Source organism: Arvicola amphibius, chromosome 3, assembly GCF_903992535.2.
Source record: "Arvicola amphibius chromosome 3, mArvAmp1.2, whole genome shotgun sequence".
NCBI classification, from domain to species: domain Eukaryota; kingdom Metazoa; phylum Chordata; class Mammalia; order Rodentia; family Cricetidae; genus Arvicola; species Arvicola amphibius.
In genome coordinates, this window is record NC_052049.1 from 121,666,860 (window position 1) to 121,694,418 (window position 27,559).

At 37.5% G+C, this 27,559-nt stretch overlaps 1 protein-coding gene across 4 annotated transcripts in view; it reads right to left on the reverse strand.

Moving 5' to 3' along the window:
• Atm (ATM serine/threonine kinase) overlaps positions 1 to 27,559 on the reverse strand; it is a 105,459-nt gene that overhangs the window by 29,954 nt on the left and 47,946 nt on the right. For all 4 annotated transcript variants that reach the window (XM_038321748.1, XM_038321747.1, XM_038321745.1 and 1 more), the window contains 16 exons: positions 26,760 to 26,931; positions 26,109 to 26,273; positions 24,876 to 25,008; positions 24,113 to 24,208; positions 22,646 to 22,817; positions 19,959 to 20,100; positions 18,349 to 18,525; positions 17,138 to 17,315; positions 13,921 to 14,008; positions 9,347 to 9,502; positions 7,494 to 7,581; positions 4,826 to 4,914; positions 4,632 to 4,734; positions 3,760 to 3,908; positions 1,327 to 1,431; positions 32 to 151 (listed from right to left, as the gene is read on the reverse strand). In XM_038321748.1, the coding sequence (XP_038177676.1) occupies positions 32 to 151; positions 1,327 to 1,431; positions 3,760 to 3,908; positions 4,632 to 4,734; positions 4,826 to 4,914; positions 7,494 to 7,581; positions 9,347 to 9,502; positions 13,921 to 14,008; positions 17,138 to 17,315; positions 18,349 to 18,525; positions 19,959 to 20,100; positions 22,646 to 22,817; positions 24,113 to 24,208; positions 24,876 to 25,008; positions 26,109 to 26,273; positions 26,760 to 26,931 (2,133 nt within the window). The remainder of the gene's footprint in view (positions 1 to 31; positions 152 to 1,326; positions 1,432 to 3,759; positions 3,909 to 4,631; positions 4,735 to 4,825; positions 4,915 to 7,493; positions 7,582 to 9,346; positions 9,503 to 13,920; positions 14,009 to 17,137; positions 17,316 to 18,348; positions 18,526 to 19,958; positions 20,101 to 22,645; positions 22,818 to 24,112; positions 24,209 to 24,875; positions 25,009 to 26,108; positions 26,274 to 26,759; positions 26,932 to 27,559) is intronic.

The following is a 27,559-nucleotide window of genomic DNA, read 5'->3' on the forward strand; positions in this document are numbered from 1 at the left end:
TCAGGCTTATCAAAACCTATGAACCACACACCTTGAGAAAAGCTCCCCAATGTTTTCCAGTTCTCCAAGTGCCTGCAATCTACTAAGTGTGGGATACAGCGAGTACACAGACTCAAGGCTGCCCTTACACAACTCTTCAACTTCTTTCAATCTAGGGGTAAAAGAGAGAAGAGTCTGAAATTTACAAGTTTTAATGCACAGAAGTTCTATTCATATTTAGCATATGCTTGCTGCTGATCTAACAAGATTAACACACACACACACACACAAAACGATGATGACACAGCAATGCAACCAACACTAGCTTTAGGATCGCCCGGTTCTGCCGTGTCTGTCTATCCTTGAATCTGCTACTCAATTCTGCCACAGCTATTGTTTTTCACCTTTGAAGTTACTTTAAAGAATGTGTGTAGAAAGAGCCTGACTAGTGTTTTATATATTTATTTATTTTTAATGTATTTATTTTATATACCAGTTTCTACTCCCTCCTCTCCTCTTAGTCTGTCCCCCTACCCTCGTTTTGCCCCCACCCCCTCCAATCCATTTTTCCTCCATTTCTGTTCAGGAAAGGGTAGGTCTCCCATGGATATCAACAAAACATGTCATATCAAGTTGCAGTAAGACTAAGCACCTCCCCATGTATTAAAGCTGGGCAAGGTGACCCGGTATCAGGAGTAGGATCCCAAAAGCCAATAAAAGAATCAGAGATCACCCCTGTTCCCACAGTTAGGAGACCCACAAGAGGACCGAGTTACACAGCTGCATTATATATGTACAATGCCTAGGTCAGTCCCATGCATGCTCCCTGGTTTTTGATTCAAACTCTATGTATTCCTAATACAATCACTTTAAGGGTAAAAAATATTATTTGCCATATATTTGGATTTATAATATCAGTGGTTAGTGTTAAAACATTTATTTTAACTTGTTATAGCTAACTGTTACATCATGTATCATCTCATGTGTGACTCAAAGCAACCTAGAAGTACTATTGATCATCATCATCTTATGAAGCAGAGATGTAATGGTAAGAGAGTACAGCCATGTAACTAGAGAGGACAAAAACTGAGAAGTTTTAGGATACTTGTACAGGAAGAGAACACTATCACGATTTTCCTGAGGGCTCAGAGTGAAGAAGGGACGTAGAGTTCTGGGAGAAGAAAAGCCTTTCTTGAGAGAGAGCAAAGAATGGCAAGGAAACAACCAATCACAGCCACCACATTTTCATCCCTTCATCGACGCAAATACTCACATCAGAACTACTCACATAGTGAGGACAACCGTCACGGCATTAAATGATAAAATAATCTTGGCTTTTTATGATACCTGGCATATCTGAGACTTTCGTAAAATGTGGAGAATTCTCTGTTTCTTAGACACTGCAGAGCATTATACAATGATTCATGGTAACTGGCTCCTTCTAGTTCTTGGCTGCGGCATTAAAAAACAAATTTAAAAACAGAAAATCCTAACATATGCATGTATAAATGACTAACTAAAAGAATAAAATTGAAAACTAAAATTATTTCTTATCAAAATTTGCAGAAATTAACAAAAAGCTGGGTGTGATGGTACACGCCTTTATTACGGTGGCAGAGGTAGGCTGATCTCTTTGAGTTCAAGGGCAGTCTAGTCTACACATGGCAAGTTCCAGACCTGCCATAAATAAATAATAATGAAATAAAAAAATAAAACAAAGCAATAAAAAACAAAGCACTTCATAGGCCATTTAAATTATTAAAATAAAAAAAAGCTTCTAGGAAACTTCTTTGGTTCTCAATCTTTTATTTCCATTTCTTATTATATTCCAGGTACTATGAACTAAGTTCTAGATGCAAAAGATCTATTAATAGACAAATCAGATAGTTTTCTCTCTTGTGAAGCTTATGTTCTGCTTTGGACAATAAATCTAAAAAATACTATATTATCACAAGAGTCATGCAGAGAATCAATGTACGGTGGTCTATAAAGGCTTCTGAATTAGGGCATTATTTAAATAATTTATTTATTTGAGTTTTTTGAGACAGGGTTTCCCTGTAGCTTTGGAGCCTGTCCTGGAACTTACTCTGTAGACCAGCCTGGCCTCAAACTCACAGAGATCCACCTGCCTCTGCCTCCCAGGTTTGGGATTAAAGGTGTGCCCCACCACTCCACCACTGCCTGGGTAGGGTAATATTAAAATAGAAAATGGATGACAAGAAGCTGTGACAAACATGAAAACTGGAGGAAACAGGCTTCTAGCCTTTATATAACACTATATTAGACTAAATCAAAACATAAAAGGTGACCTGTGTGGCTGAAACACCAAGCAAGGAGAAGAACTATCTATGTAAGTTTACAAAAGCAGAGACCAGTTTAAAAAATAAAATGATTTTAAAATATGAGAACAGCCAATGGTAGTGCATACTTTTAATCTCAGCACTCTGGAGGCAGAAGCAGGTGGATTTGTGTGAGTTCTAGGATAGCCTGGCTGACAGAGTGAGTTCCAGAATGCCAGGGCATCAGAGAAAAACTCTCAAAAAAGAGAGGGGGTAGGTGTAAGGAGAGGATAAAAATCTATAGCACTTAAAATATGAAATCTAAAAACATTCCAATTAATGAAAATATTTTTCCATTAAGGCAATTAAAATGACTTAATTTTTTACTGTTCTGTCAGTAAAAGATTTTTATAGAACTACTAATCCTTTACTAGTCTAGGTGTTTTGGTTTTCATTTTTAAAAATATGGTGACTTGACATACAGGTTACAACTTTCATCTTCTTGACATCTTGGTTTAGCACTATTTCTTTTTGTTTGGCTATTTGTTTTTTTAAGTCACTGTCTCCCTGTATAGCACTGGCTGGCCTGGAACTCACTATGTAGACATGCCTGTATCTGCCTTCCTGAATGCTAGACTAAAGGTATGCACCATTTCTTCTAGCCTAGCACTAACTTTTAACAGAAGAAAATATTAACAAGTTAATTTATTTTACCATCCAGTCAATAGTCAATGAAAGAGTTTGTGGCTAACTACAATGTAGGCAAAATGTGGAAGAATGCCTATACTTGCTTTTGGATTCCTCAGTCTAACAAACAGTATTCTCATAGGAGAAGACCCTTTTAAAATTTCTACTTTTGAGAGCCAAGTGGTGGTGGCACACGCCTTTAATCCCAGCACTTGGGAGACAGAGGCAGGCAGATCTCTGTGACTATGAGGCCAGCCTGGTCTACAGAGCGAGTTTGAGGACGAGCTCCAAAGCTACACAGAGAAACCCTGACTCGAAAAACAAAAAAATAAACAAATATAAATAATAAAATAAAAATTTTTATCTTCAAAAATGCTTGAGGCAGGGAACAGAATTTATCTTGTGGAAAGAAGAGAATTTTTTTTTTTTTTTTGAGACAGGTTTCTTTGTGTAGCCTTGGCTATCCTAGAACTAACTCTGTAGACCAGGCTGGCCTTGAACTCATAGAGATCCACATCTACCTGCCTCTGCCTCCTAAGTATTGGGATTCTAAGTACTGGGATTAAAGGCATGTGCTACCACCACCTGGACTGAAGAATAAAATTTAAGCTTTACTGTTTTAATTACTTATTGCTACCTTATTTAGGTATAGTATTTAGGTACATGTGTAGCCTAGAGTAGCAGTAAAATATAAAAAGAACATCTTAATATTCATAAGTAAGAAAAAAAATCTTTTTAAAGATTACATTTTAGAGTCAGACAAAAACATAACTAGGGAAAGACTAATGCTTTGAGAAGTCAATTTTATTCTTACGTGGCAGAACTGCAGAGGTCCCACTGCATACTCCTCCATGCTGCTTGATAATGAAGTTCCTGCAGATCAGCACCCCTCTCTCTATTTTCATGATCTAATCCTTTTAAATAGATGGAAAGAATATGGGAGAGCCCCAAATTCTGCAAAGCCTAAAAGGAAGTTATTACAAAATAAATAATCAAATATCTCAACATAAACTACAGCAGTGGTTCTCAATCTTCCTAATGCTGTGATCCTTTTAAGAATAGTTCCTCAGGTTGTGGTGACCTCAACCATAAAATCATTTTCATTGCTATTTGACAACTATACTTTTACTTTTGCTACTGTTATGAATCATAATATAAACATCTGATATGCAGGATATCTGATATGTAACCCCCTATGAAAAGGTTGTGTGCGACCTACAGATTGAGAATCACTGAATGGGAGGGCAGCAAACAAAAATTAACTTAAAAAGTTGTAATCAACAATATCACCTAAAATTCTAAAATATCGCTTATCATATTTCCTCAGAGAATGCTAATGTTGGATGGAAAACACTTCAACATATTAATCAGTGATAGAAATAACAGTTTCTGGGACCATCTCTAATGCAAACTAGAGATGCCATGTGAAGCACTAAGAGTATCTCCCGGCATACTGTGTACACACTCAAGAAATGTCTTCTAATAAAGCTTTATCAACAAAACTACACTGTCCTGTCCAGTTTTCCTATGTATCCCTGAGGCTTTAGCCTAATGTCTGAAAACAGTAACTCTAGTTCTATCCCCAGAGTTTACCTGACTGTGTAAACACTTTACTGATATGCTGAAATAATATTAGCAGTTGTCCTGATGATGGCTTTACAGAGCAGACACAGAAAAAAAGTGTACCTGAATTATTCCTGACTGGCGGGTTGAGGAGGAGATTGTGGTCTCAAGGTCATATGTTACTAAGGCTTTCCCCCACATTGCTTCATGTTCATAAGTCCGTATTCTATAGGAAAAGATGATAAAAACATCTTTTGTTTTTGTATGCATGTAACTACTTCAAAAAGAACAATTACTATCTAAAAAGTGCAATTCACCTAGTAAGGGGCTGTAACATTTTCCCTCCACCACAGCCATACAGGCTGTCTGGTTCTCCTATGCTTCTGTAGATCTCTAAGAGAAGATCCTGAAAACAGAAATACCAAAGATAGAGAATTGAAAAAAGAAAAATAATCAGTTCATGAATTTATAAGCTTCAAATTTCACCATTATCAATTCATAATTACAACATGTAAATGTGTTGTAAAAGTAAAATACAGTGATATTTAAAAACATACAAAACATTTGAATCAATAGCACTGTAAATTCGTCCCAGACGATAAAATGATTACAGTCTAATTTAGAAGGAATGCTCACAGACTGGAGAGATGGTTCAGCAGTTAAGAGCACTTACTGCTCTTGCAGAGGACCCAGGTTTGATTTTCAGCACTCACATTGTGGCTCACAATCATCTGTAATTTCAGTACTATGGGTCCAAAGCACTTCTCTAGCCTCGGCAGGCACCAGGCATGCACATGGTGCACTTATATACATGCAAACCAAATACTCATATGCATAAAAAATAAATCTAAAAAAAGAAGTGACATTCACAATTTCATGAATTAGATAAAACATGTATACCAAACATACTAGCTTTTTTTAAAATCATTCAGCAATAATTACGATTCAAAACAATCTAGTCAGCAGATGAAACTGTAAATGGGAAAATAAAATTCTGCAAAGCCTAACTACTGAAACTGGTAAAAACAAAGGTCATACATTTTCTTTAAAGGAAATAATAGTTTAAGTGCATAAAGCAGCAATTTAATTACTTAAACACCTTTTGTGAAATTTACGTAGGAAATACTAGTGCTGTTTAACTTCAATGAAATAAAACAAACAAACAAAAAACAGAAGCTACATTTCATAGAAAAATGAGTAAGCAATTTACTTGCCTTGATATTTTTGCTATGGGAAGTATTTCCTAAATATAACTCTACCAATACTGGTATAATTCTACAAAAAATTCTTATTCAAATATTCTATTCATAGACATGACAAAAAACCTAAAAAGTTGAAACACTTAGTCCCTAACAGTGCTTATATAAAAAGAAACTCATAAAAAAATCAGCACAGAAAGGTGAAACTATCTAGTATTAAGAGAAAAAGGAAGACTAATATAGTGGATCAAGTGGTAAGCACAAGACGGGGCTGAGGATACATCAGAAGATGCTCAGTCACTAATGTGCTTGCCACGAAAGCATAAAGACCTAAGTTCAGATCCCCAGCACACACATAAAAAGCTCAGAGCAGCTGTAAGTATCTGTGATCCTACCTCTTGGGAGGCAGACAAGTAGATCCCTAGAGCTCATAAAGCAGCCTAGCAAAATCAGTGAGCTCTAGGTTTAAGAAGACACCTTGTCTCAAAAAAATAAGATATTGATTTAAGATACCTGACTTCAACCTCTGGCCTGCATGCAAAAACACACATGCGCATGTGTGCGCACACATACACATACACACGCACCATGGCTGAATGTGAAGTTAAAGGTTAAGGAGAAAGAAATAAAAGGTTACAAGCAAACTTAGCAATTTCTAGTTCATGGAAAACATTAGGCAAGTGACATTTTAATGGAATGAAGGAAAGAAATGGAGAGAGCAAATACAGACATCATCACAAAGTCCAGCAGTGAAAGGAAAGAAGACAGTGACACCTAAAGAGAACACAGAGAAGAGAACATCCTCCTATCTCCAAGAACAGGACTGTTTGAAACAGTAAAGCTCTGAAGTGGTTACGATACAATTCTGAAGGAGCACAGCATATCAAAGTTTCTGAGAAAGAACAGATAAATAACCTGAAATAAAGGAAAAGTGTTATTCGATTTAATAAGAGAAATGGTTATGACAAGAGCATATGTGGGGAGATTTAAGTCTGATTGTGGAATGTTGTAGGACTACTACCTATGTGGGTTTGAATAAGAATGCCCCCATAGGCTCATGCTTGAATACTTGGTCCCCAGTTAGAAGTGTGTGAGAAGGATTAGGCCATGCAGCCTATGGAGGAAGTGTGTCATGGTGGGGGTTGGGGGAGGCTGTCATGTCATTGCTCTGCCATTATGGACAATAACCCTCTAAAACCATAAGCCCCAAATTAAACTGTCTTTTCTAAGTTGCCTTCACGGTTTCTTACCACAGCAATAGAAAAGTAACAGAGACATCAACTATTCTCTCCAAAAAGCAGAAGGCAAGCTAAAGACAACTAGAAAAAAGTGGATGAGCTGGCCAAGGAGATTCAGGAGTGCCAAACATTGCTACAAAGTATGTTGTTGAGACAGTACTTAGAAACTTACAAATGAAGCTGCTGCTCTGTGACATATGTATACATGCAAAAAAGTTAGCAACTTATAAATGCTATAAATAAAATAGAAGGAAACACAACGGCAAAAACTGTGTGATATAAATTTACACCATGAGACAGGTGATTTCACTCCAGCCTTTTAAGAGGTGCAAAGTCAGACAGGGTCAGTTATTTATGCAGCATTACATAACAAGTGGCAGGTCAAGACTGGAAATTATTTCTCAGAGCATATATACACATACATACATACATACATACATACATACATACATCTGGTGCTCAGTCCAATAAGTAGCTTCAGTTTTAAAATCAATGGTATCAAAAATAATACATCACATAAAAACCATTACAGAATTTCTAATATTTACCTGTAAGCTTATTCCTGTTTCTTCTTTACTTTTTTCACTCAAACTAGAAATAGTTGTACCTTGACTTCCTTCTTCAAATGTTGGACTTCTGTTTATTATAAAAACATCTCTTAATGAGAATTTAAGAGGTTATGAATATGTTTATCCTACTCTTTAACAGGAAAAAACTAATTATGGCTGCAAAAAGAACAGTGAGTCATTTATACTTTAACACAGAATATCACATAGACCTGGAATTGAAAAGAAATTTGAGAAATTATATATAAAAACAATATTGTATAAATAGCAAAGCTATTTGCCAAACATGCTTATTTATATAGAAACAGTCCTGTTTAAAATAGAGCAGGTTTCCCAATTTGATTCTGAATATTCTACCAGTAGTCTTACCTAAAGTTCAACTTGATAATTACAGATATACATAGTAAGCCCACAAGACACATTTAACCTCCAGGAAACTGAGAAAAGTTAAGAAATTTGATGAAAGTAAGTTGGAGTCACTGAAACCTAAGATTATAAAAGTAATAAATAATGGGAGTAGAACTCAGACTTATCCACTCTAATGCCTTACTTTTAAAATTAAGCATTTAAATATATGGGTGTATAGTTTAGTGACTCATTTTAATATCATGACTTTTACTATGCCTATAATAATCCAATATATAAGTTAAATACTGTCATGATAGTCCCTCTAATATCTTTCTAAAATATGTTCTGTATTATCTATACTATTTTCCCTCAAACTAGATAAAGTTATATTTTTGCTTTCTTCTCCCAATATGGCACTTTCTTATCAACTACACTCCCCCCACCCTCCCCACCCCCCCACCCCCTCGCCACAAGGCAGGGTTTCTCTGTGTAACTGCTCTCATTGTTCTGGAACTAGCTCTTACAGAACAGGCTGGCCTTGAGCTCACGGAGATCCAACTACCTTTGCCTCCCAAGTGCGGGGATCAAAGGCATGTACCACCACCGCCCAGTTCAACTACACTTTTGGTAACTATACAAACTAGTACAATCACTTTAAGAAACAATTCGGCACTACCTTACTAAGTTGGAAAGAGATATCTTGATTGAGGAAGCCACTATGGGGTTAGCAAGAAACCTGGCTCTAGAAAAATTCCTAGGCATCCCCAAGGATGACCCCAGCTAAGAGCCTAAGCAACAGTGGAGAGGGGACCCGAACTGGCCTTGCCCTGTAGTCAGGCTGATGATTATCTTAAATATCACCACAGAACCTTCATCCAACAACAGATGAAAACAGAGGCAGAGAACCACATAGGAGTACTGGACTGAGCTCCCAAGGTCCAGTTGAAGAGTGGAAGAAATGAGAATATGAGCAAAGAGGTCAAGACCATGAAGGGTTCATCCACTGAAACAGTTTACCTGAATTAATGGGACCTCACCAACTCCAGCTGGACTGGGAAGGAACAAGCATAGGACCAAACTAGTCCCTCTGAATGTGGCTGACAGTTGTAAGGCTGGGGCAGACTGAGGGGCCACTGGCAGTGGCACTGGGATTTATCTCTACTACATGTACTGGCTTTTTGGGATCTTATTCTCTTTGGATGTATACCTTGCTCAGCCTAGATGTAGTAGAGAGGGCCTTTGATTTTCTACAAAGCAAAGTGCCTTACCCTCTCTTAGGATTAGAGGGGGGTAGGGTGGGAGGGTGAGTAGAGGGAATGGGAGGAGGGAGGGAGTGGGAATTTGGATTTTTTTGTTTAAATCTAATAAAAAAAATTCTGGCTAAAGTGTCTCTTAAATGGAGAAATGGGGCAAGATAATCTTTACTATATAATTTTATTGAAACAATATTAATACAAATTTAAAAACCAAAATGTAAAAATCCATACCTTTTCTCTTGTTCATCCATGCTTTTCTTATCTGAGTAGATCTCTGCGTAGAGCAATGCTGTGAAGTGAGCAGCGCAAGACTGAGCCACCTTTGCAACCTCCAGGTAATTCAAATCCAGCCAGAAGGCATCATCAAAAGCTGTTCCTGAAGAAGGCCTGAAGAGGAATTAAACGTGATGCCATGTCACTGCTAACACAAGCAGCACAATGGTACACAACAGAACTGAAAGCCACAATTCTCTAGTGTATGATTATAAACCGTTCTGAGATAGCCTGGCTAAAGTCCAGTTCTCAATGGTCTTGACTCATAAACCTCTCAGAAGCCGGGCGGTGGTGGCGCACGCCTTTAATCCCAGCACTCGGGAGGCAGAGGCAGGCGGATCTCTGTGAGTTCGAGACCAGCCTGGTCTACAAGAGCTAGTTCCAGGACAGGATCCAAAGCCACAGAGAAACCCTGTCTCGAAAAACCCAAAAAAAAAAAAAAGAAATAAACCTCTCAGAGAATCTGCAGAAAATGACCAACCATCAACGCCATACAAATCTGGGCTCTGCACCCACACTTTACATCATCAGTTGCAAAGGACAGCTTCATAAGCACTTTCAGTATGAAAACACTGTTTCTTTTCAAACAGGAAAAAGAAACTGTGATGGGCTAATTCTAACTGACTACTTGATGGAATTTAGAAAGATGGTGGATACAAACTTCTGGGCATGTCTTTTCACAGATTTCTAGACTAAGTTAACTGATGTGAGAAGACCTGCCCTGAATGTGGGTAGCACCATTTCATGAGCTCAGATCCTGCGCTAACTAAAAAGCTGAGCTCCAGCATCCATGACTCTCTGCTTCCTAAAAATGAAGAAAAAGCTACCAGCTGCCTCCTGTTGTTGCCACTGTGCCTTCCCCAACACAGTCAAACATACACCTCAAACTAAAAGCCACAATCAACCCTTCCTTCCTTTCCTTAAGCTACTTTCGTTGGGTATTTTGTCACAGTGATGGAAAAAGTAATATACATGTCTTTTCTGTTGTAATGATTTCCTCTGATTATCCAACACTGAACTACTTAATTAAAAAATGTCCACTGTGATAATGACAGATCAGAACTGAAAACTAGAGATATCTTTTTCAAAGCTAAAATTATAGCCATAAGACAACATAGTGGTTTAGGGTACTGGCTATGGAGTAGTATACAGCTAAGGACAAGGCTAGTCTTAACCACCTACTACGAGCTATATCATCTGTAGCAACTTATATTAGTCATTTCGAGTCCTACCTGTAAATACTAGAACAGCACAAACAACATTTTCTAATAGTCAGCACTTCAGTATAATAATTACTTCTGAGGAAATTCAAGTTTAGAAAAATCAAAGTTGCCCACAGAAAAGAACTGTACATTTATTGAATGTTAGGTGTATTACATACATTGTCAATGTTGCTTACCATACATCTCTATCCTTAAAGTAAATCTTACACTGATATTTATTTGGGACAGGACTCACAGTCCTAGCTGTCCTGGAATGCATAGAGATCCCCCTTTCTCTGCCTGGGATTAAGGGTATGCATCAAGATGCCGTGTCCTTATCCTGATTTTTTAAGAATGAGAAGACATCAGGTAACACTGTAAGATCACACAGCTTTTAACAAAGCACTTAAGTCCTGTCCTAGTCACATCTTCTTGAGTAATTTTTAAAAAAGATTTTTTTCTTTTTCAAGACTTGATCTTTCTGTGTAACCATGGCTGTGCTGGAACTCACTATGTAGACAGGTTGACCTGGAACTGGGAGATCCACCTGCCTCTGCCTCCTGAGTTCTAGGAAACGTGGTACCACCACACCAGACCTTCAGGTTTTAATAACAATAAAAAAGTAAATATTTTTGTATGGAGATAGTGTCTTTGTTTTATAATTCTAGGTTGACTTTAAACTCACTAGCTGAGGCTGGCCTCAAATCACAATCCTTTTCCTGAGCCTCCTAAGTACTAGGATTACAGATGTGCATCACTACACCCAGCTCAATTTCTGTCTTGTACAATTACTATGTGTCAACTAAAAACAAAAATGTGAATTTTTAGACGTGTATGTGTCTATAGCACGTGTATGCCCATCATGTGCTACTGTGCACATGTAGAGGTCAGAAAACCACTTTGGATGTCAGTCCATGTCATCATCCTGTTTAAGACAAGGTCTCTCTTGTTGTCCACAATGCATAAACCAGGTTTGTTAGCCCACACGCTTCTGGGCATTCTCCTGTGTCACTTTTTATGGTTGTGGGATTAAATGCATGTTCAACTGCACCACTGGGATTCAGGATCAGGCCATCAGGCTTGTGCAGCATGTAAGGTTTACATAGTCAGCATTCCACTCACTAACCATCTTCCCAGTCCTAAAAATAGTCTCTAAAAAAGATTTACCTTTTCTATGTTTTGCCAACAACATCATTCTACCTCATTAAGCCTGAAATAAATGGCTCTAAGATTAAACTACCTCCCATACCAGAAAAGGGCACTCACAGCTACAAGTGAAGTGCTTTCTCAGAGGAGGATATGGCATATAACAAGATAAATTACAAACTTTGTAGTCAGTCAAAAAGACATTAAAAAACCACAAAAAACCCAAGCCTGTTAGTGAGATGGAATGTCATGAAAGGCATGTATCTTTTACAACTGTGCTAACAATGACTTTGTGGTACTCTTTGGCTCCAGACTGCCAAGATACCATTCTACCTGTGCTGCAATGCTTACACCAGGCAGAGAGGGAGTAAGAGATGCTAGTGAGACATAGAATGAGTTGGATGCACAGAATTGGGTAGAGATAAAAGCAACATGGCAGAACATAGATTTTTTTAAAAAAATATATATGGGCTAATTTAAGTTAAAAGAGCTGGTTAAAAACAAGCCTAAGCCAAAAGTCAAGCTTTTGTAATTAATAATAAACCTCTGTGTCATTATTTGGGAGCTGGCTGGCAGGACAGAAAAAGACTCATTACACATCTGAAGAGGTAAAAGCAGTCAGAAGGCTGAGGTGGGTGGCTTGATTGCTACCCAGAGCCATGGTGACTTCTAGACCTAGGCTGCTGCTGGGACCCATGTCTGGGTTCATGGCCCTGATGCAGCCTCAGTCTGTGCTGATGTCAGTGGATCTTGATACCACAGAAGGCCTAGAGGATAGGGCTGTAAAGAGTTGACCCCCACCTCCTCTACTCGTTGTAACACTAGAGAGAACTGTCCTACCCCTCACTGGCTAAAGCACTCAGGAGAGAGTTCTACACCCTGGGCAACACTGTAGAGCTAGCCCTGATGGTGTAGGTGTGGGAGAGTGGACCCTAAGTGTATGAAAGCAGAACTGGCCCCACCCACTGCTCATAACTGCAAGGGGTGAACCAGGCAAGGCAATGTTGGAGAACTCATCTTGGTGGTGAAGAAAGGAGAGCTGGCAGGTTGACCAACCCTGCAAATACCCAGGCCCAGAAGTAGCGTTATGAGTTGGCCCACGCTATCTATGATCTGTTGGCGCACAGACCCAGAGCTGAAGGATCTCTACAACACAAGGCAAGAGCAGGATAATCAAGAGAAAAGTCCCGGGGCTGGAGAGATGGCTCAGAGGTTAAGAGCATTGCCTGCTCTTCCAAAGGTCCTGAGTTCGATTCCCAGCAACCACATGGTGGCTCACAACCATCTCTAATGGGGTCTGGTGCCCTCTTCTGGCGTGCAGGCATACACACAGAAAGAATATTGTATACATAATAAATAAATAAATAAATAAATAAGTATTTAAAAAAAAAAAAAAAAAAAAAGAGAAAAGTCCCAGTGAGGGCCCAGCATTGATACTGTACCAGAAACCAGAGGCCTTGAAACAGACCAATGACTCTTTGCAATGAACACTTGCAGTAAAGATATGTGAATAAAAGGGTTTACTATGTGACTCACTGTGTCACACTACAGCTTCCATGACGAGACTAATTTTTCCTTTTTTCTCTTAAATTTTTTTGAGGGGGGAAGGTTGCAAGGGCAGAGGGTGGCTACGAAGGAATGGAGAAATGAATGGGTTGGAGATGTATGATATGAAAAACACAAAGAATAAAAAAAAAGTTAAAAATTAACAATAGAAACAAAGATATTATATTGCAAAGTAACTTACCTAAATCAATTCTGTCATATCAAAAATTCTAGAGATTTTCATGGTAAGTATGGCACACAGCAACAAAAGCTTTACCTTATAACAAATATGATAAAGGAGACATCTGACTCTAGCTACTCTAAGAACTATTTAATGAGCAGCAGCAGCAGCAGTACTGAGAACAATCTGGGAAAACTGTATACTTCTTTCTCACACCTTCACTAGAGCATGACTCAGCCACAGCAGTATGCCTGCTGGACAACTGGGACAAGAACCGACAGTTCCCCACACTTAACCTAAGTGTTGTGCTGCATACAGTTACTAAAATATAGAAGTATCATACCCATTAATTTTAGCAGTCTGAAGCAGTTGCAAATAAAACAATCAAGCTAAAATGTAGCCAGAAGGAAGGTACAGTGCTCGGTTCCCAACCTGAGAAACAACTGTTACCATATTACCTCTTCTGCCTTCTCAAATAGTCGACAACAGCAAGCATTGTTCTTTGTGACTTTTTATCCAAACAGCATCGGAGAAAGTGCTCTGGCTCTAAAAGAAACAGAAATAGCTCTTCTGAATCTCAGAGTGATATAAGAGTACTTTCTTGTCTGTGTTCTTCTTCTACACTGAGGGGTAGTTACTCAAAACAAAAATGCTTCTTAATAAATTTAAATCAATTTTATTTAGCGCCATTCCTTTTATTTCAAAAGAAGCAATAGGTATAGCATAAACAAGAACTGATGGTGCCAACTGTAATTTGTTTCTGAAGCAGTACGTACTGCTCGAGATGTCTGAGATGTCTTATATGCTGGGTGCTTAGTACATTTACCACCATGAACAAATCAAGACTGTTTCTGCACACAGAACTCATTGGTTAGCCTGGAGGCTCTTAATATGGTGTGACAAGAGGTGTGAGAGAAAGGTTAAGATTGCTGTAGAAGTTATATGAGAGTGACCTCACCTGGACTAAGAAAAGCTTGAAGGAGAAAGTAACATCTGAAGCCAAAATACCGGTCAGTGGGGGAAGGGAAAGGATAGAGTACCAGGGAAAGTCAGCAGAGTCCAATGGGGTGAGTGCAGCTCAGCTGGAAGGAGTGTTGTGCTAGCCTGCATGAAGCCCTGGGCTCGATCTCCAGCACTGTATAAACTGGGTGTTATGGCATGTGCCTCTAATACCAACGCTTGAGAGGTAAACACAGGAGAATTAGAAGTTCAAAGTCTTCCACTGCTATATGAGGAGAATTTGAGTTGCTGTCTCAAAAAACTAAACACTAAAAAATGTGTATCTGAGATGGTTAGTCGTAAGTAGAGTTCAGAAGGTAGTGAGAGCATCTCAACTTTCTGAATCAGAGCTAGAAAGCAGAAAGGATGATGGTGACTGAGGAGACAGAACTGGCAAGACTAAGTACGCAGACGGGTGAGAAGGGTCTCCATGTGGGCAGCAAAGCACCATTAATTGTTATTTACATTACTGAGTTTGAGATTCATGTGAGACATTCAAGTAAAGGTGTGAGACTTCCAGACACCAGAAATAGATACAGCATTTAAGATTTATAGGAATCTACATTTATTGCCATTTCAATAATAGTTTTATATATGTAAAGTCCAAAATTTCATTTAAGGTAATAAAAATATTAGCCCTCTCTAGAGACAAAACTAGATAATTTTGCTATTAAGTGATCAGAGTATAAACATAAGTAGTAAAATTATTTAAAAAGTACTTAAGATAAACTTAAACTTCAAATTATTACTTATACCTATGGATCACTTATATTTTCCCCCAATTAAACATAAGTGATATATTTTAGACAGCTAACAAAGTCTCATCAAGAATTTTTATTTTAGGATTTTTTACGTTATCTTGAATTATTTTTTTTTAAAGCAGACTTAATTACAGCAGTTATTGTACATGTGGGCACTCAGGCAGGGTGCTCGTATGGAGAACAGAGGAGAGACAGCTTGTGCAGGTTGGTTCTCTCCTTCCACTGTGTGGGTTTCTCAAGACTAAACTCAGGTCATCAGTTTTTGGTGGCAAGGACCTTACCCATTAAAACCATCACATCAACCCATACTTTAGGATTTTTAATTCAGCAATTCCCCAAAAACTTCATTAAGGATATTTCAGGTCATTTTGATAAACAACTTCTAGTCTAATAAAATCAAAGGTGGGGCAACCATGTCTGTGTTGATATTTGTATGTTCTTTTGGACAGATTGTTACTTTTTAAAATTTTAACTAAAATCATACATATTAATGAGATGGCATTTGATTTTTCACTATATGTATTTTATAATGTTTTAGTGAGGTTAAATCAGGAGCATATCTATCTCCTCAAAAATTTAAGTATAGCTGGTGGGAATGCAAGCTGGTACAACCCCTTTGGATGTCAGTGTGGCGATTTCTCAGAAAATTAGGAAAGAACCTTCCTCAAGATCCAGTAATACCACTTTTGGGTATATATCCAAAGGATGCTCAATTGTGCCACAAGGACATGTGCTCAAATATGTTCATAGCAGCTTTGTTTGTCATAGCCAGAACCTGGAAACAACCTAAATGCCCCTTGACCAAAGAATAAGGAAAATGTAGTACATTTACACAACGGAGTACTACACAGCAGAAAAAAATGACAGTTTGAATTTTGCAGGAAAATGGATGGAGCTAGAAAACATCTTTTGAGTGAGGTAACACAGACACAGAAAGACAATTATCACATGTACTCACTCATAGGTGGTTTTTAAACATAAAGCAAAAAAAAAAAAAAAAACCAGCCTACAAACCACAATCCCAAAGAACTTAGACAACAACGAAGACACTAAGAGAGACTTACACAGATCTAATCTACATGGGAAGTAGAAAGTGGAAAAAGAAAAGATCTCCTTAGTAAATTGGGAGCATGGGGACCTTGGGAGAGGGTTGAAGCGGGAGGGGAGAGGCAGGGAGAGAAGCAAAGAAAAATGTAGAGCTCAATAAATATCAATAAAAATATTTATGACGAAAAATCAAATAAAAATTAAGTATAATAAAAACATAGTAACTATTCTTCAGTGTTCTTTAGAAAGGTTTTTTAAAATGTATGTGTAGGTATGTGCACATGAAGAAGACAAGTGCCCATGGAGGAAAGAGGTGTCAGGTCCCCATGGAGCTGGAGTTACAGGTGAGCTACCCAATGTGGTGTTGAGAATCAAACTCAGGTTATGTACTTTCCAACAAACCAAAAGGTTTTTATATGCAATCATTATTATTATCAACTGTCACACTACTTTGCAGCAGAATATCAGATCTTATGTACATATGAATCCAAATGTAGGTATCTTGAATTATATGATTATGGGCAATTTAATTTTTTCCTTTTAGATAATTTATTTTTTAAAAAACTTATAGAAACTTTATTGTCTACAAAAATACGCCTGATTTGGTGATAAAAAGTTTTTAAAAGGTAGTTGGCCAGAGGTCTAAAAATATAAAATATTCTATCATACCTCTACCATGGTACCAAACATGTGTATAAGTTTACGTTTTTATCCATTGCTAAAATGGGAGCTCTGTTGTTCACATCAACACTGCAAGCACAATGCCAGATGTACAGAATGCACAGTAAGCTGCCCTGTTATTTACTGAACCATCTTTCTCTAAGGCTGAGAAGTTAACAGAATAAGCATTAACAACTGAACAGAATACCTGAATCCGAACTTGCAGGAGTTGCTGATCGGCTTGCCTGTGAGAAGTGTTTAAAACAGCTAGTGAAAAATCCTCGGACATGTGTAGACAGCAGAGTCCGCCAAGATTCATGTGTATCTTGGAGTAAGACATCATGGATCAAGTATGGCAGCACAGTCTGGCAGAAGTCAGGTTTCACCTAGAACACAGTACACACCCACACAACTGCTTAGAGTGACACAATTCACTTAAAATGTTTACCCCATTACTGACATATGAAAAATTTAAAAATACTATGTAGGTCTGCCATGAACTCAAGATAGTACTAAACACCAACCACCATCGCCAAAATTGTCAATCAAGTAGTGTTTTAAGAATAAATAAACAAACAGTAATACCAAGTAAGGCATCTCAGGACTTGAGACATGGTAATAGGAGGAACAGGAGATTAAAGTCATCATTGGTTACACATGGAGACACTATCTCAAAACAAAACAATAACCAACCAACAAAACACCAGCATTGGCCCCTGCACCTAATGCACTAGAGGCACACACTCTCCCAGTGAGCCACAGCCTTTATCCCCAAACATTATTAGCTCTTTGAATTGGTTCATATACTTACTATTGGCTGAAATCAACTGTACCAGACCTTCCAATGTAAAACTCTACCGCTGCCTAACTTTCTTCACTCAGAAAGCATGCTGAAGAATGCCAATTGGCAGTAAAGAAAACAGGAGCTGACTTTCCGTAATACAAAAAATTTATAAGCACCATTGTTTTACATGTCATTACTAATTTATTCTAGTACTTTGTAGAATTTAACTAGTATGTTGTCATCTCAAAACTAAAGCATGGCAAAGCAGTAGTGGCATATGTCCATAATCCCAGCACTTAGGAGGCATTGGCAGGCAGATCTTAGTGAGTTTGAGGCCAGCCTGGTCTACAAAGTGACTTTCAGGACAGTCAGAGAAACCCTGTCTCAAAAAAACAAAAACAAACAAACAAAAAAACCTAAAGTCTGTCATGTAGTTTTGGCTAACCAAAGATACCTACTTCAATGGATTTATAGCAGCTAACTGTGGATCACACTGCAGGCAGACGATATACTCATCACTTAGTATTCTTCTCAAATATGCAAATCACAATCAGATACACAGAAATTAAACAGAATGGGAAAAGCAAAAAAGAACAAAACCACGGGCTCTAAATCAGATTAATTAATCCTCTTACCTCACACATTGGCTTTAATAACTGAAGAATTTCACTTTTTATGCCTCCACTGTCCAAAAATGCACACGCCAGTGTCTTTATCCAAATGTCATGACTTTCACTTTGAGGAACCCACAGATTCACATCATCCAGGCCTTCTAAGATATCTTCTTTAACAAATCGGGGTACTTCTAAAAACTAGAAGCAGAAAATCATTTCCTTGTCAAATAAATACCCATGCACAGTTAAATCTGTTTCCAATAAAGCTAAGTACACTTAGACTACACCTAGGGCCCGCCATATGGGTCAGCAAGTAAAGGCACTTGCCATCAACCCTCACTGACCTAAGTCTGATCCCCAGAACCTACATGGTGTGAGGAGAAAACTGACTCTGGCAAGCTGTTCCCACCTGCACACAAGTGCCACAGCATACACGTCTACACGTATAAACACGCAAAAGAGAAAATAAATGTTCAATAAAAGGAGTAAATCTCAATAGAATTATTTGCCTTTTAAAAGTTAAACAGATTAGGCTCTAGAAACTACAGGGAAACCCTGTCTCGAAAAAACAAAAACAAACAAACAAAAAAAGTTAAACAGATTAGACTAGGAACGGTGGTTCAGGCTGCAGTCTCAACTATTCAGGAGCTGAAGTAAGGAGGATTTTAAGTTCAAAGCCTGGTTGGTGTCTTAGTGAAATCCTGTCTTAAAATAAAAGTAAAATAGAGTTGGGATATAGGTCAAGTACAAGGCCCTAAGATCCAATCCCTGCTCCAAAAATAGATAAGAGGGAAGGGGGAGCACACATGTGGGATGGGAGGTTTAAACTAGAGAGAAACAGTAACAATGTTACTGGTGCAGGAAGAGAAAAACCCGAGTTCTACTGTGAGCTCTGTCACTCGCTGGTAGTGTATTATATGACTCACACTCTGCCTCATCTGGCTCATCTACAAAACTGGTTCAAATCTACCATAAAAAAATGATTTCAAAATGTGATTTTTACATGTTAAAAATACTTTACACTAAGCTATATTAGTAACTTCATTAACAGTTCTTACTACTAATTTTACTAAGAATCAAACTATGATACATTAAAATTACTACTTTAATGATGGGTATTTCCACTGAACTTAAGCAGGAAAAAAGCAACTGCATATTGCTATCACTTTCTGATAAGAGGAATGCTTAGTAACAAGAGATGCATAATCTCTTAACATTATTGCAGACTGCATTCAGGAGAACTGTTATGACATCAACATAAAGAAGGATGATTACAGTCCTCTGATATTTATCCAAGCTGTGCTAAGCAGTAAATGCTTGTTGGCGGATCACAACATCTAAAATCATCCAGGACCGATGGTGCATGCGATCAAATGGTTTGCTATACCGGAAAAGAATTTCCCTCAGCACCAAATCACCACTTCTCTAGGCTTTATCTATTTCAATGTTTCTATCCTGCCCTAGTGAAAAATAACAAATTCCTTAAAGTCAAAAATGTACAGTATGAATTTTTCTAGCAAACAGTGTATTAGTATATAACCATTTTAAGCAATTTGATATCTATCGTCCAAAACCAATGTAATCATTCTACAAATAATAGGTATTCAACAAACACTTGTTATTTAAGGGACCTTTTTCCTTGATGTTCTAAAAGGTTGTAGGTAGATCAGCATGGAATCTTCGGATGTCTTATAAGCCTCCCAGAAACTGTGTCCAGTCTTTGTAGCCAAAATGTTTTTCAAACAGGTAGCAGCAGCTGATCGAACTTTGACACTGAAAAACATCACAATCAATTTATCAATCTGGAATGTTATGCAAATTCAACTGGAAAATTTTAAAACTAAAATTTAAAGTATTAGAAACTTCCTATCTATAAAACTCTGTAACACTGAAGAAAAAAAGCCAAAGATTTTTAAAATATTCCCTCAGTAAACATGAGTTACTGATCACTTCAGCAGCCATTCTCTTCATTCTATACAATAATGACTATGTTACAATGATCATAATTTAAAGAATTCTTAAGGGGAACTACTTGGAAAAACATAGTATCATAAATATGATGAATGAAAAATAGTAAAATCCAAATTCATCTAAGGAAAACATATTGACAGAATTTTCTCTAGTAATACAAATTATTTGTAAGGTGAGGTACAATGATATCTAACTCCAAATAATAAAATTATTGCAAGAATATATTTTGAAGGTACATACTCATTCTAACAAAGCAGCTAGTTGAAAATCATTAGCACTAGCCGGGCGGTGGTGGCGCACTCCTTTAATCCCAGCACTCGGGAGGCAGAGGCAGGCGGATCTCTGTGAGTTCAAGACCAGCCTGGTCTACAAGAGCTAGCTCCAGGACAGGCTCTAAAGCTGCAGAGAAACCCTGTCTCGAAAAACCAAAAAAAAAAAAAAAAAAAAAAAAGAAAAGAAAATCATTAGCACTTAAAATTTCTAGAAAAAAAGTAAAATTCCTTCTTTTAAAATAAAAACACCCCAGGAGATAGAGGGCTACAATACTCCTGAAAATATGGCAAAAAAAAACACAAACAAAAAAAAAAACCCAACTACCAGGCCCTGAAATTAGAATAATGACAAGTTAACAAAGAAGAATTAATTCTGTTCAGGTATGCTTTGCTAATTACCCAGAAGATGACCTATAAAACTGGATTCATTCTTCCACATCTACTTCCTCATCAAACCCAACTGACTCTGTTAAAAACATATCCTGGTTCCATCCACGCACCCATGTTCATTATTGGTCTCCTAACTCATATGATAATGTTTCTCCTCTGTACTATAGCAATAATTTCATAACCAATTCCTGTTTAGTCACTGTACTGATTTTTTTTTTTTTTTGACAACTTGCCACACCTAGAGTTATCTGAGGTGATGCCTCCATCAGTCTGGCCTGTAGAGAAGTCTGGGGACATTTTCTTAATTAGTAGTTGATGTGGGAGGACCCAGGCCACTGAGGGTAGCGCTACACCTGGACAGGTGATCCTAACAGATATAAGAAATGTAGTTGATCTAGAGAGCAAACTAGGTATGTAGCATTCATTTACCCATGGGCTCTGCTCTAATTCCTGTCTTCTTCATCCTTTTTTTTGGGGGGGGGGCTTTTTTGAGATGGGGGATTTTCTGTGTGTAGCCCTAGCTGTGTTGGAACTAGCTCTGGTCATCTCTTAAAGGTATATATGTTTGTTGGCTTTATTCTTCTGCCTATCCTCTTATAATCTACCATGTTTCCATTACTGATTTAATGGACCTTTACTTTTTTTTTTATCATTGTTTTTGTTATATTAAACTGGCTGGAATGGATTCTTTCCTAACATTTTATTATATAAATTTTCATATATACAGTAAAGGTGAAAAAATTTACAGGGAATATCTGTATGCTTACTGTGCAAATTTTTGCATTAACATTTTACTGCTGTCCTCTTAAAATCATGTTCTCTATCTGTCTACCACTGTTAATCCTCTGAACTGAGCCTCTCACAATGGTGATGATGGGGTGGACAGAGAAACCAGCAAGTCAATGACAAGATAGTGAGGACTGGGCATATGGCTGAGTGACGCAGGTGTGTAAGGCCCTGGACTTAGTTCCCATTATTGCAAGCAATTAATAATAACAGTACAATAAATAAGAAGTTAATAAATAATGAAAGGAAAGTAATCTGACAATCAACAAGCTAAAATACTGACTATCTTAAAATTTTGTTTGAACAAGGAATAAAATAGTAATAGAAAATTCTATTATTTTAAAGCTTTGGAGGTTAGAAAGCTTTTGCTCCATGTATTATTCTAAAAGATTCAAAATAAAGATTAGCTTGGAGAAACATAGCACCCTCGTTTTAAAAATCACAAAATATATCTCTTTACATCCCTGTATTTAAATTTGTAAGGGTGAAGCATGCTTGTAGCAGTCAGAAGACAACTTCCAGGACTTCTGGGGATCAAACTCAGGTGGTCAAGTTTGATGGCAGGTGTATTTTATCTGGTGAGCCATCCCACCAGCCTACACTCACGATTTTAATTGTCTGTGTGGAACCACCTGGCAGTTTACTTATTTATCCTTTGTCTAACTTAGTCTCACTAGATTTAAAACAGACCTTACTCTTCATCACCATCAAGTATCAGGAACAAACAGAAAGAGAGGGAGGGAGGGAGGGAAGGAGGGAGGGAGAGAGGGAGGGAGGGAGGGAGGGATCAAGGAAGAACTTGCAAGGCAAAGTGGTAAATGAATCATTAGCATAATCTTCCTGAGAGCCAGATTTGGTTTCGGTTTCTGTAACTGAATGCAAGGTGTGTAAGTACTCACCTATCTTCTACCAGTGTATTGTTCAGGGCGGTTAGCATTATCAAAGTCCACTGAAGTTCTTTATCTTCGGGTAACCCATGGGCTTTGGTATAAGATGTATCTTTATTATGCTGTACAGCTATAGTAGAGAAATCCAGAGGACCTATTTCTCCCAAACACCTTCCAACAGCCTCTACATATAGAAACTTAATTTTAGTACAGCCATAAATAGAAGGGTATACAACACTTCCAATTTAAAAAGTATTAACACCATTTTGTCATGCTTCAAAGATTTCAGTGTCTTCCAACATTAAAACACATCAATGTTGTAATATATTTTTTCTCAGAGGTGATAGAAAATAAGTTAACAATTATAGTAACAATATTAAAACACAAGTACTAGATGGCTGACACTGTATAAAATATCAACCTTAAAACATCAGAAAAAGGAAATCCAGGGTGTCACACATATATTATTCATAAATCTTAAACATCTAATTCAGTGAAAATTTTTAAGCACATATATAATCTATAATCACAGGCAGCTCTGCTTCTTTTCCACTTTGCACACTCTTCAGTTCTTTTCCCTGCTCGCCCCTCTGGTTAGAGCTTCAGTGTAGTGCCGAACACAAGCAGTAAAGGTTAGAGGAGAGATTTCAGTCCATTACCACTAAGTGAGGCACAAAACAGGGTCATTCTGAGTCACACAGGAAAGCTGCTCTGGGCTCCTGGAGCAAAGCAGCTTTACGCCCAGAGCAGAACAATGAACAAAGATGTTAATTCTGGGGGCAGGGGAGATTCAAGGGCTTTGGTAAGGTTCAATTTCTGGATCTGGGTGGCAGATGCATAGGTATTCTTTGATTGTGTACAAATACTTTAAACTAGGTACATTTGGTCTGTATTCATGTCTATATGCAAGATACATTTCAATAAAAACCAAACTAAAAGTATGCTAGACAATAGGCTCCAGTGGGAACTGAGAAAGTGCACCAACAGCTCTTACACGCCCCATTCTCAGAAGGCACCACTGCCATGCCACCTTCCAGCCAATGTTAATCATGTGACTTTCCATTCTAAAACCACTAAATCTAAATACCTATACTCAAGAAAAAATCTAAATGGTATTTAAAAAGATGTGAGTTTAACCATCCTTCAGAAGCGTTTTTCCTATTTGCTATATACAAAATAAGCCAGTATATAAATATCAGTAAGCCATATTTATAAAATATTTCAGAAGTTTACTAAGCAGAGATTTATGATATTCCTACATCTTTATAAGGTGTTTTAAAATTTACATTTATACACTATTAAAGATTATTGCTAATTTTATCTTATAAGCATATCTAAGGAATATGAAAGGTGGCTTTCTAGAGTTACCTGAATTAAACAGAAATATAACTTAGCAAACCACCCTTATTTCTCCAGTAAATCAAACAACAAGCTCACACTTATTCTGACCATACTAAAGACCATTCACGTAATCATTACCTAAAACTTCTCTTTCACCAGTCTGGTTCACTGCCATCTTGGAGAGCTGCAACAAGCTGACAACCAGCTTCACCACAATGCCATCCTGTGGGTTATCTAGAAATAGTTTGGAGAAAAGTGCTCCAATTTCCAGAAGGACAACACATATTTTTTTTTTACAACACATATGCCCAAACTAGAACATTTTAAGAGATCTTAAATCATAAATGGATTTTAAAAATACAGATAGAATTCTGAAATATTGCCACATGAAAATGATTAGCAAAATTTACCAAGCAGACAGAGAAAGAGCTTGAACAAGCTACACAGCAAAGTCACAAATGACGAGAAAAATAAGAACCATTAAACACAAAAGCTTAGCAGGGGCCTTGCTTAGTCTGTTACCACACAGTATTCAGAACTTAGCACACACTATACAGTGGCCTCTCTGCAATGATGTGAATATAAATGACGATGGTGGCAATCTGACCAAGAAGAAGATAGAAAAGAGTATCTGAAGACCAAACAGGAAGGAAAAAGTTCATAATGTTAACTTAATACCCGGAAGCAGCTGTAGAGATGGCTCATCTGCTAAGAGCAATTGCTGCTCCTGCAGAGGATCCAGGTTCAGTTCTTAGCACATATATGACAGCTCACAACCATATTTTAACTCAAATTCTAGATGAATCCAACACCTTCTCCTGGTCTCCATAGGCACTGAAGTTACGTGGTGCACATATATACATGCAAGCAAAACACCCATTCACATAAAAATAAATAGTACCCTGAGATGCTCTCATAAGATCTAGCATCTGATCTTTATGCTGTTCCAGTTGTCTTCGAAGGTCCTTCAATCCTTCAAGCCTGGTCAGTGGAAGTGGATTGTAAGCACTCACGGAAAGAAAATGGTTAATTTCCTAAAAGACAAAATCAACTTAGTTGAGTATGTGCTGGCTAAGTGTGAAAAATAAAATAAAAAAAGAAAAATAATAAGCAGTGTCTATAGACACTGAAATACAAAACAATACATTCCTTCTTCCATTTTAGTTCTGACAATGTTTTAAGGTATTAATTCTAAGAGTCTCTTATCTACATTAGATGTCAACACAACAGACAGTAGGCAGTTCAATTTTCATTTATTTACTAATATAACTTGAATTTTATATCTGAATGCATTAAATGTTTACAGATTGATAGTCTAATATGATGATTTTAAATTATAAAATTTAAAAGGAGAATACAGAAATAACTAAAATTTATAAAAGATTAACATGCTAAATATCTTTAGTAATATAAACATTATTAATCCTTAAAGAAACAGGCAGCAATTTTCAAATTTTTTTTTTTTTTTTTGGTTTTTCGAGACAGGGTTTCTCTGCAGCTTTAGAGTCTGTCTTGGAGCTAGCTCTTGTAGACCAGACTGGTCTTGAACTCACAGAGATCCGCCTGCCTCTGCCTCCCGAGTGCTGGGATTAAAGGCGTGCGCCACCACCGCCCGGCTGCAATTTTCAAATATTAATGAACCACAGGACCTTATCGTATGAAAATTAATATTTTGTATCATATTCTTTGAATATTCAAATTCATCTTTGTCAGAGCTTAAATATCCAGACATTAAATACAATGCAAGAAGATGCATAAAGATCTGTTTTGAGGGGCTGAAGAGAACATCCGGGGGTTAAAAGAAATGGTTGCTCTTGCAGGGGACCTGTGTTCAGTTACCAGAACCCATGTCAGGTGGCTCAGAACTATCTATAACTTGAGCAGTAGGGGAATCTGAAAACTTCTTTTGACTTCCTTGAGTACATGTACATATAAGGCACAGAAACAGACATACAAATTTAGAATATATATGTATATCTTAAAATATTTAGATTTTATTTAAGAAGGTAAATCTCATGCATTACTTTTACTACAACAGAATGTTTTCTGTCTTTATCAACAGAGCATTAAAGGTTTAAAAAAATACTACTGCCTATACTGTATAATACAAAGTTATAAACAAAACTTTTATTACCTCTAAGAGTGAAAAGGGTCCTCCACTATATTTGATTTTCTGCTGAGTAAGCCGCAAATTCTTAAAAACAACATGGTCAGGAAAAGGATCCAAAAGTTTAATCGTGACAAAGAGGTTTTCATTGTCCTTGTTATCTATCACCAAGTACTTCAACAGGTCCAATACCTAAGTAATAACCAAAGGGGGGGCATTAATTATATTCAGAGAGTTAAATCCCATAAATTGTATTCAGAGAGTTAAACAAACAAACCTCTGCTAACCTAGAAGTGATCTAATGGTATGTGTGGTACCCAGCTATTGGTGTGCATAGCTTCAGAAACTAAACTACGTACAGTGCTACACACAGCGGGCACAACAAACAACAGAGTTAACTCAACGTTTTATATGGGATCTCACAACCCTTAACTGTGGGAACTGCTAGTTCTACTTTGGACTACTACATTTCAGTGTAAAAGACAAAACTAACAGATTTATTAGAGCAAAATTACCAATGGGTAGGTAACTGATTTCAAAGATTAATTTACTAATAATGTCTTCCCCATTTATCAAAAGAACATTTGTATTAAAACTATACCAGCCAAACTAAAGGCATCCAATTCCTAAGAGTTCATTTATCTCAAATACCCCTCTGTAGATCAACTGGTACATTACCTGTTCTTGAACCTCCGGATGATCCACAAGTGGTATAAGTGTGCCAACAATGACGTGAAGATGGTTTTCTAGGGCGTCCTTACAGTGAGTTACAGCTGTATGGCAAACTCGACTTAACAGATCACAACAGAGGGAAAAGCTATGCTTTGATACATCTGTGAAATGAGAAGGCCTAACAGGAAAAAAAATAAACAAAAAATAACAAGGTCTAAGAAACTACTCTGAAATAATACTCAAATCATTTTTACTCAATGTCTCTAACTCTGACATGGCTTGACAAAGTCACTTTTATATCTAACACTTCAATGGTAACAATTTAAAAAAAAAAAAAGCATGTCAGGAAGATACACAATATGCAATCCTATTAGAACTACCGGAAAACAAGAAAACTGCAAAACTCGTTCAAGTAAGAGGCCCAGGAATCGCTGCAAGCCAGCAAGCACTGAAGGATGGTCCGAGCAGTCATTTTTGTAAACACAGGTCTTCACTCTTTCTCTCACGTGCACCCTATCCCCAGTGCTCCTGACAGTGCTCCTGACAGTCAAATAACTGCTGAAAACCCCAAAGAAGGAAAGGAAAGCCAGGCTGCATTGAATACTTATAGCAAGAAAACCACTTGATAAGAGCTGGTCTTCAGTAAAAATAAAAATAAGACAAGAAGGAAGGGAAGGAGGAAAGGAAGGTAGAAGGAAAGAAAAGAAAACGAATAAAGGACAAACAAGGCCCGGGTGATGGCTCAGTGGAGAAAGTGCTTACCCTGAAGGTATGAGGGTCTGAGTTCTAATTCTAAGCATCTATAC